The 10951-nt window shown below is 30.3% G+C and overlaps 2 protein-coding genes and 1 non-coding gene across 3 annotated transcripts in view; 2 read left to right on the top strand and 1 right to left on the bottom strand.

Annotated features, from left to right (window-relative positions):
* Window positions 1–3369: 3369 nt before the first annotated feature.
* Window positions 3370–3442, bottom strand: Trnaf-gaa (transfer RNA phenylalanine (anticodon GAA)). The gene has a single exon. It is a non-coding gene; the product is annotated as a tRNA-Phe (tRNA).
* Window positions 3443–3462: 20 nt separating this feature from the next.
* LOC128888055 (lipid droplet-associated hydrolase) lies at window positions 3463–5475 on the top strand. Its single transcript, XM_054144674.1, has 4 exons — window positions 3463–3798; window positions 4349–4678; window positions 4750–4941; window positions 5022–5475. The coding sequence occupies exons 2-4, from the start codon at window positions 4370–4372 to the stop codon at window positions 5445–5447; spliced, it is 927 nt and encodes a 308-aa protein (XP_054000649.1). The 5' UTR covers window positions 3463–3798; window positions 4349–4369; the 3' UTR covers window positions 5448–5475.
* Window positions 5476–6819: 1344 nt separating this feature from the next.
* LOC128888098 (uncharacterized) overlaps window positions 6820–10951 on the top strand; it is a 38206-nt gene continuing 34074 nt past the window's right edge. Inside the window, exon 1 of the mRNA XM_054144738.1 lies at window positions 6820–7039. Within this exon, the coding sequence (XP_054000713.1) occupies window positions 6982–7039 (58 nt within the window). The 5' untranslated portion in view covers window positions 6820–6981. The remainder of the gene's footprint in view (window positions 7040–10951) is intronic.

Genomic DNA, 10951 nt, shown 5'->3' with positions numbered 1-10951 from the left:
AAACAGAGTAAAATTTGGATTTTTGTACCTTTACTCAATTGTTCCTAACTCCGGTATTTATCCATAGATTTTCTTCAACAAAAGCTTGTTTTCTTCGTAAAAGTGTGATTTATACGTAGATAATACGAAATTGACATAATTTGACGTCTATTTTTCCATGGCGATGAAAGAAATATTCGTGTTCTATTTTAGCCGAAAAAATCAAAGTTTCTCATATATATTGGCTCGTAACACTTAAACTATTGAACCAGTTAAAAAATAATGTAAAAAGCAATTGTTGGAAATTCGATTACCTTTAAAATGGCGTTTTGTGCGACTCAATCTGACGTTTGTAACTCGAGATGTGGCCTAAAATGTGAAGTTATGTCAGAAAAAAACGAAAGATAATTTAAAAACTCATACAAAAAAACCTATCCATAAGAAAATTTGTTCTTGCGATTTTCGAGTTTAGTAGGCCAAAATATATAAGAAAAAAATTGTGGCATTGAATGTACATTTTGGCTGTAAACTAGTGTAATGAGCAACTTTAATATTCAGACACTTTGCAATGTTTGCTTTATCGTTTTATAAGTTTGTCCATGATGGAGAATAAAGTTTTTTAAATATTAGGTTAGAACGAAAATTCTTAGCGTTTTTTAATTGGTAGCGGTTAAACGCTCACACTTATTTCGTACGTAGTTGAAATTTTAGTATGGAACTCTTAAGATCCTGTTGATGGAAGAGATAGAAAATGGTTTTGACTAATTCTAGTTCAGTTGTTAGTAAAACAATACAAAGTTTAAGATACGAGTATACAGGGTGTTCAAAAAAAAGCATTCAATATTTATACGGTATATAGAGCACACTGTACTGAGTAAAAAAGCTTTAGTAAACATAGGTCCAAAGGTCAACCCTTTCTGAGATATAAACATTTTTGTTTGCTAATATCATGATTGACTTACTACTGGGTTTTCGATATTTATAGAAGATTTTCCGCGTGTCCACCGCTCGTTTCTGTACACGAAATTGAAAAAATGAAATTGACGAAATTGTCGGCACTTGAATGGGAACATTTAGAACGGAATTTATAAACACCGACATAAACATCGCATGCGATGGAAGCAAGTAAGTCAATCATGATACTAGCAAACAAAAATGTTTATATCTCAGAAATGGTTGACCTTTGGACCTATGTTTACTAAAGCTTTTTTACACGGTACAGTGTGCCTTATACACCATATAACACCATTTGAACACCCTGTATTTGAGAAGCAGCTAAGTAGGGAAATACAGATTTACATGTTGAAAGTAGTTCATTTTATGATATAAACAGCATATTTACAATAGATGGCATATATTTAGGTGCCTTTGTTTTTTATAATCTGCGCGCAACAACGAGGCATTAAATCGATACGACAGCGAACAATTCAAATATTTTTCCAGGTATCTGCGATAATATTGTTACGCACGGAGATTTTACTCCGTTTTCGTCAACTCTATTGTTCCTCTCCCCCGAGACATCTGCCTTTTCGAGCGTGTGCGGTCGCGACGCTCTGATAAAGTTTTAGCTAAGAATAAAATAATTTTTGGAAAAAAAATATAACCGACTTCGATGAAATATTAAAATTGCACTAAGAAATATGAAATATTTTCTATGTAATTGATACGAATACTCGTCAGTTCTAGATACAATTGCTTAAAAGAATGAAATAATAATGTTAATGTATATGGTGTCTAAAGTAAATATTAGGTTGTCCCAAAAGTTTCTTCCATTTCATTAATAAGTAATAGATACACAATATTTTATGTCTAATGTTACATTATTAAATTGCGTACGATCCATTTTGCTCCATTACTGTTACAACATTAACATCTAAGAAATTGGGTTGCCTACTTATATAAACACTGCCACACAAAATAACTGAGTGCAAGTCACGAAAAAAACTTTTAGGACAACGTAATATAATGATAGCAATAATTTAAGGGTGTATGTTTTGCTACTCGAGCAGAAAGTTTCACATGGACAAACTTTAAACGCTTTTTTCTTGAAACTACTGTTTTCCTCCTTGCATGCAAAGTTTCTCATTGATGGCTCAACCGATTTGTTTAAACCGATGATTTTCCGAAAGAAGATAGTTTTTAGTCGGAAAATGAGATTTTTAAAAATATTATAAAGTATTATTTTTTACGACACCATGAAGTACAACAGAAAGCGTGAAATATCGACTATACCATTTCGGTATTCAATATTTTGCAAAAAACTCTATGTCATTTTCCGCAGAATGTAGTTTTATTTGAGTTGTACGTCAATTATCAATGTTATGGGAAAGTCTTGTTTCAATATTCCTTACTACATATGTATTTCAACAAAAAGAATTCTAGAAAATTGGCTATTTTTCAGTTATTCAAACCAGAACACCCCTTTCGTTTATTTACCATACCTATAGATAAAAAATTGTGTCCAATTAAAGTTGTTCATCTTTTATTTAAAATTTACTATCTGACAAACTTATTAATAAGTTTATTAACAATTGTTAGTCATATAGGTGATCGAACAGTTCTTAAGCAACAGATTTTAATCATGTAATTTGATATTCTCGCAAAATGTCTAGAATAGTTTCTTGTTCGATTTTTGTAAATTTCATTGACAATTTATAAATTTTGTAGTTTCTGGGCTCGATAATTCTCGATCCGTTACTGAATTAATTACTTTATTGAACTTTATACGAAATCACTTCCGCCAATTCAGTATTCTTTCAGTCACAGAGTCAATTAGGTAGCTGTTTTAGGTAAGTAACAATAATATTTAATCTTTACAGTATTCGTAAAAGAATCTAATTTTGGAATTTAAAACGGATATTTCGGATAAACGGATGTAATAGTATTAAAATATTTAATACTATGTAATACTATATTTAATAATATGTAACATATAATATTTTTAAGAGTTTAACAAAAGGTGCTTTAGTGTTTTGTTTTGTAATAGAACACAGATGGTATGGAATCTTCAACCATACATTGGTCGAATTATGGAGTACTCTCATTTTTATTTTTTTTTATTTTAAATGAAGGTACACATGGTTATAATTACGCGTAACAGACGATAGCGTTTAAATATCTATCACGACTACACTGACAAGTATACCTATTTTGTTATTGAAAATTTTTGTTATTGAAAATTCTAAAGGATTTCTTAAAAAATTCTTTATTGTAGTATTATTTCATTTAATAAACAATAAAAACGTTTCGTAAGAAGAAACGAAAAAAAGTAAAACTATGTATACGTCAATTATTTATTATTCTTCTTAGAGATATAGTAAATGATATATTTTTCTACAAAATAAAATAAATAATTTTCATTTCTACTAAAGTAGAAAGAAATTTTTTAATTGCCGAAACCCGGGATCGAACCAGGGTCCTTTAGATCTTCAGTCTAACGCTCTCCCAACTGAGCTATTTCGGCAGATGAGAACCACTTGCCTGCTATTTCTAATTCGTCGATTTCGAATTTTTGTGTTATCGTGCAATCTATTATGAAAATGCAATTTGAAAGTTTAACCTAAAACTGTGATATACAAATGCAGTAGAGATGTAATATTTCCATCATAATATGCATACGTCACATTATGACTCTGGAGTATCTATATACTTACATACTACTGCTATGCTACTCCAGGAAGTAAAGGTCAAAGTAACGTTATGCATAGCAGTATTAATGTATGATCTACTACGTATTTAATAAACTTTATTAACAGGACTGTCAACGTATTTGTTTTCTTGTGTTAAAAAAACTGAATCATACGTAATTCATAACTACAGGTAAGGTTATTATAAATCTTTTATTTGGTTAGTTTTCGAATAAACAACTCCTAAATAATGATTGCACTTAACATTTATACATATTATACGTTCTTACAGAAGATTCATAACACTAAAGAGAAAAGAAAATTTCATGTTTACATTAAAAAGTACTTTGCTTTGCTTGTTCTTTATTATAGTGTAGTCATGTCTGACTATTTACACTTTTCCTGTGAATACATATTTTACATTGTTATCATCTTATCCTCTTTAATACCTTTTCTCGCTAGGGATTCATTTAAATTATAATGGTTTGCCCTTATACGGGAAATAGACCTGATCGCCTCCCTGCTCAGGATGCATTTAAATTTATAACTTCTTATCTCTTTGTTGCTTGACAACTCATCGGGTACCTCGGGGTTGCTAAGCCCATACTGTAGCTTTCAGAAACACCGATACAACCCTTGAGGGCCATTAAATCTATTATCTGTGTAAATACTTCATTCTAACTCTGTATAAGTTTCTATATTTTTTTTATCACAGTATAGTTACGTTAAAAAATTTGTTATAGCGGACACAAGTAGGAAAGAAGATGATACGTGCTATGTTAAAATGGAATGGCGTGCCAACATATGTAATTACAGAAGGATGTTGGGTTGAGGAAGGTCTTTCAATGTGTGGTAAAAAAGATGTAGTAATTATTATACCAGGTAATCCTGGCATTCCAGAATTTTACGAAGGATTTATAAAATCTCTCAAGACAAGACTTCCTACTGAAACACCTGTTTGGGTAGTTGGACACGCAGGACATGTACAACCGCCAAACAATTTGCTAATGACCATGCCAAGCGATTCAAATTGGAACGAACATTATAGTTTAATGGCTCAACTGGAACACAAGGTTTCCCTTTTTTGTCGTTTTATTTCTTTTTCTAAGAAGATGGCTGTATATTTACTATGATTCGATTTCAGAAAGAGTTTATACAAAAATATGTGCCAGAAGATGCAAAGGTACATCTTATTGGTCATTCAATAGGATGTTGGATGATTTTAAACATATTGAAAGATAATTCTATTTCTAAAAGAGTAGCGCAATGTTATTTGCTATTTCCAACCATAGAACATATGGCTACAACTCGTAATGGATTGTTTTTCACCCAAGTAGTAAGTTTTTTTGACATTTTGTTATAGCGAATTATCATACTAGAGGATAAGATAGTTAAACTAATATATACTTTTTTCAGGTATCGCGTATTGCATTTATCCTAGTTTTTCTTTGTTGGTTACTATCATGTATACCAGTTTTACAAATTTTTCTGATCAGCATTTATACTTTGCTGCATGGAATTCCCGCAAAGCATAAGAAGCCAATTCAGCAACTTCTAAACCCACGCAACTTAAAAAATGTACTCAGAATGGCAGATGAAGAAATGAAAGTTGTTAAAGAAAGAGACGATATTACACTTGCACAATATGCTGATAAGCTATGGTTCTACTATGGCAATTGCGATGGTTGGGCTCCAGTTAAATTTTATAAAGACATGAAGACCGTACATCCCAATATGAAAGCGGAGCTTTGTAAGCATGGTTATTATCATAGTTTTGTTTTACAGCATGATAAGGAACTTGGTCAAATTGTTGGAGATTTAATTAATGAAAGCATATCTTAAAGCTAAATAATAAACAATATTTATAGTACTAATTGATTTTGTTTAATTTAGAAATACTTTGAATTTATTGATAATTGTATTAACGTACTAACCACTAACAGAATTTGAAGATCTTTCATATAATAAAATTTATTCGTATAGTGCAATACTAAAACTAAAAAATTAGTAAATTATATTGCTTATTTATATTGTTATTTATTTGTTACTCGTCTTTCCAAGTATATGCAGGCAAACATAAACACATAAATGTTGTTCGTTTGCTTACTTTTTTTAAATAAAAATATTATATCAAATAAATGTCTATCTTTTTCCATATGAATACATAATAATACAGTTCAGTTTTCGATGAATTAACAAGACATGTTGAAGCGCTTGAAATTTGAAATCAACCGCTCAAATCTTACGAAATTTTCGTCTACTTTCGGCAATGATCAAATGACACATAATAAAGTGAAATCAGATTAGTTAGAATGTAAGTATAAGAAATGGAAGGAATGTATTTTAACTGAAGTCTACCAAATAGTAAACTTTATTAACTTATACAGGGTGTTAAAAAAAAAAGCATTCAATGTTTATATGGGCACATTGTACTGAGTTAAAAAGCTTTAGTAAACATAGGTCCAAAGGTCAACCGTTTCTGAGATATAAACATTTTTGTTTGCTAGTATCATGATTGACTTACTTGCTTCCATCGCATGCGATGTTTATGTCAGTGTTTATAAATTGCATTCTGAATGTTCCCAATCAAGTGCCGACAATTTCGTCGATTACATTTTTTCAATTTCGTGCACAGAAACGAGCGGTGGACACGTGGAAAATCTTCTATAATTATCGAAAACCCAGTAGTAAGTCAATCATGATACTAGCAAATAAAAATGTTTATATCTCAGAAACGGTTGACCTTTGGACAAGGCCGGCGTGACCTTTTACGGGGCCCGGTTCAAAAATTTTTCGGGACCTGAATTCACATTCAAATCGTATACTCAAATTTTACAACGCGGAAATTATTTATTTACAAATGCTGTTACATGTCTTTTATAAGATGAATATTAAATAGTAATACTTTGATGATTTTTGTCACTCCTTTAAACTGACTCATCGCTAATAAAAACCTGCCTTGCGCCGGCCCTGCCTTTGGGTCTATGTTTACTAAAGCTTTTTACTCAGTACAGTGTGCCCTATACACCATATAAATATTGGATGCTTTTTTTTTAACACCCTGTATAAAACAAAGTGAATGTAGATATTTGATATTGATCAGTAACTAGCGACAATCGACAACCACTTGTAGCCTTCTAGTGGTGGAGTTGATTCGAGAGGTGTCACCACAGTCGCAAATGACAAACCTGACATCTACTGACAATGAGTCATACCAGTTTGTAACACTATCAAGCGACAACTTGCAGCTGCTTGCGGCATTCTGTTTCGCGTAAGGTGGAAGTGCCCAGTGCTGAATTTGTTTAGTGTATGCATAATTCTCAAGTGGTACAATTTTTGTGAATCGCTTTGCAATTTAGTACTAAAATTCATTAAAATGTTGCGTGCGCGTGCTGTGCTACTGCTTATTTGTCTTAGTGCGGGATTATCCCACGGTGAGTACATTCTTTGTAATTCAATCTCGGATTCTGTGACAGTTTTATGTTATCGATAATATATTTTTTCCACAATTAAACACTTACAGTGACTTGAATTCCGCGAAATCTTAACTATTGAACACTAAATGATTCGCCTTTCAATTTTGATTAATATACTGCTATACTTCTACCCGAAGATCCTTTTCCTTTGTTGCCATAATATGCTCAAAGAAAATAGTGATAAATATTTTCTGGAAACAATAATGTCTATTTAAATCGGTTTCCATTAGAAAATGTTTCTTTGTTAGAATGAAATACACACGTTACTGGTTTCTCTACGTTCGTATTAGATACGTAAACAACCCATGACTGTGATTATCTTCGTTTTTATCTGCTTACCGTCAGTATAGTTATAGATTGATCGTTCTCATATTTTCCCACGGATACATTCATATGTGTAATAAGTACCAAATAAGACTCTGAAAAATCAATATTAGCTATTATAATCGATTATTCGACATGAACATCTCTTTTGAGATAATATTATATTTTGGTAGTACTTGGTTAAAAGATATGATGAAAGATCGAAACCGCCATCTATACATTTTTATTTTATTACATTACCAGAAAAATAAGTTGTGCTATACGAAAAACTTATCGAGATAACGAGATTTCATAGAAATTACAGAAGCACACTTTGCGAAACAACAATCGATATTTTGCAAATTTTAACTGTCACTTGAAACAGATTATGTTTATATAAATATGTACATATACGTATACATAGTGTATCATGTATAACTGTGTGATTCTCTCGTTAGTTGCCCTCAAAGGTATCCTTTTAACATTAGGGTACACAGGGTGTGTCACCCATCACTTACCATGGTTTTTCAAGCAGACTGAAAAATCTAAAAAATGTTTCGAACCAAAGGTAATCAGTATTTAATCGACAAAAAAAATAATCCTGTTACGATTTAGTCACTTTTAGTAGATTTTACAATAATAGCACACGATAGCGTTTGCATAAAGGACTGTTCATAATATTTACGATCATTTGTTTTAGTCTAAATGCGATGCGTCGCTGTTATGTGTCATTGAAATAGTCCAAATTTCACATATCGTGGTAAGCGATTCACGACGATTCTTTGATTTAACGTCATACCAAGGTCACAATGTAGCAAGTCTGTGAATTTGTTTCGATACCGCCTACGAAACTATCACGTTAAAAATATATGGTTTCAGTTAAAAAATTCATGGTGATCTTATTTTTTTGCTATTTTTGAAATTAAAATTTCTTGGCAATTAAATACTGATTAAATTTTGTTCGAAACATTTTTTTAAATATATTTTTTATAAATAGTTATTGAAAGATCTTTGATATACCAAATTTTTTTATTATCTGAAAAATAATTTTTATTTATAGAACTTTTATAAAAAATAATCAATAAATTGACATTTAATACATTAAAAATAATATTACAAAAATAGTTTAAGTAGAGGAAATAGCTTCGTATTTATTGCACTGATATATAAGGAAATAATTAAGATAAACATTTGAAATTTTTAAGAAAAAATTGAATGTATTTTTTATTTTAAACTTTCGAAAGTTTAGGGCACGTGTTAATAATAAAAAGAAGAGCTCAAATTTTACAGGAATTTTTTTATGTATTTGCAAGATATTTAGGGGATGTGTAACATATACGTCAATGATCATTGAAATAAGGACCAACCTAATATATTAAAATAATTAGTGATTTTTATTTAAATAATTATTTAACACATACGTGAGTTAGGTATTTAGGGGATGTGTAACATAGACGTCAATGATCATTGAAATAAGAACCAACCTAATATATCAAAATAATTAGTGATTTTCATTTAAATAATTATTTAACACATACGTGAGTTTGGTAATATTAAATACGTGTTAAATAATTATTCAAATAAAAATCACTAATTATCTTAAAATTAAAATAAAAGGGTAAATATTTATTTGTTACTTCTTATTTGAAACGAAGGAAAATAATTAAAATAATTAATAATAAAGTCGAATTAAGTATTATTCATACTGTAATATGTAACATTAATATTTCTACTTCTTTTTCTACAACCAAATTCTGGCTAATAAATTCTGTACGTTTATCGTCTGTTTCAATCGAACCTACCGAATTTAAGTAGACTTTTGAATTATTTATTTGAAAAGAGAATTGTTAAGAAAAGATGAATTGTAAACATTTTGTTTTCTATTAGAGATAACTACAAGTTGATAAGTATTGAGAACCAGATAATTACATATCGCTTTACTTCTCTAGAACTTAAGTTATTTTTCTAAGTAACTATTAATAACTAAATTATTGATGACCTTGTATACTTGAATATCGTTTAAACAGAAAATTTAACGCGTCGTGCAACGCGTCGTGTACGCATTTTGCAACTCGGTCAATTTAAGGGTGGTGAAACTCCGTACGTCCGTCACACGCCGAACTAACTTTGTGCGATTAATTTTAAATAATAATAAGTGGACTGTGAAATGAATGACAATCAATGTAGTGAGACAAAATGTCTTTATTTTGTGGAGTGAACATTTGTCGCAACAATTTCGCACGATATGCAGACTGTGTCACTTCGCTTACGACTCACAGTGCGGAATAAGTGGACAAAATTCAATATTAGTATATATCACAATGTGATCACAAATGATCATGTATCCATCCAATCATTTGTATTCATAATACAATCTTTATCTTTAAACAAACATACAGACAAAACGGCAAAAAATATCTTGAGTTCTCAACATATTTGGATATATTATTTGTTATATTTTAAGAAACTTATAAGTTTTTTTGCAAATACTTGTAACGTTCGGTTTTATATAATTTTTGATAAAGGACCGTACTGTTGGTGTAGGGTCGCAATTGGAAGTTAAAAATTCTGATTTAATTGATTTATGGATCCCTATAAAAATTATTTTACACATCCTCAGCCAAAACGAAGCATATTGTGTTAAATAACATACGGGTGCAACTTCTATTATTTATGAGAAAAAAATTCCTAAAGAATTCGAAATATGGTCTACTAAAGCAACAATTTTACAATATTACACCATTTTCCTGTATGATAATCATAAATTCATACACACCGTTGGATTCAGAATAAAAAAACGCTTTTATTAATCTAGAAATAAATCAAAATTTTCAAAAAATTCGAGAGGGGGGAGGATAATTAAAAAAAATATGGTTGTTTTTTTAAATTTGTTGGTATTGGTTTATAGGCCTCTAAAAACAGTGTAATGTTTGCTTGAACATTTTTTTGAAATCTCTAATTGTTCCGAGCAAAAGTAAAAGGGGCGGCTCGGATAAAAGGGTTAATTTCTCCTTTAGAACGCAAAAGTCGCACGTACTGAGGATGGTGTAATTCATAAGAAGGTCCCACAAACAAGTATACAAAGTTTCATCAAAATCGGGGTTTGTTAATTTTTTGTTAAATTTGTTAATTTTGTTGTGATTTTATTAATGTTTATGGTTAATTTTATTTCTTTTTGTGAATAAATAGCAATATATTTATATTAGTAATGAAATTTTGATTTTTGTCCACAATTTTGCTATTTGTCCGTACTGTGCGACTGCTCAAAAACTGATCTGTTCTTCCAAAGTGCATCCCTCTTATAATCTTTCACACATACAGTGGGTGTAGAAAGTATTCGTACACCGATCAATTTCCAAAAAAACTATGAAAAATTGTAATTTATTAGTTTATTTTTTAAGAATGTCATTCTACATAGTCTCGGAAATCTCTAGAATAGATAGAGTACAAACAAAAAATAGCTATTTATGTATGTTGCGAAATTAACAAGAAAAAAGAATTAATCGATAGAAATGTTGATGCAATAAGTATTCGCACAACTGTTTAATTGTTAAAACTTCATTAAAA

Source organism: Hylaeus anthracinus, unplaced genomic scaffold (genome assembly GCF_026225885.1).
Source record: "Hylaeus anthracinus isolate JK02 unplaced genomic scaffold, UHH_iyHylAnth1.0_haploid 11989, whole genome shotgun sequence".
Lineage (NCBI taxonomy): Eukaryota > Metazoa > Arthropoda > Insecta > Hymenoptera > Colletidae > Hylaeus > Hylaeus anthracinus.
The sequence above is the reverse complement of the archived record's forward strand: the minus strand, read 5'-3'. Positions and strand labels throughout refer to the sequence as shown.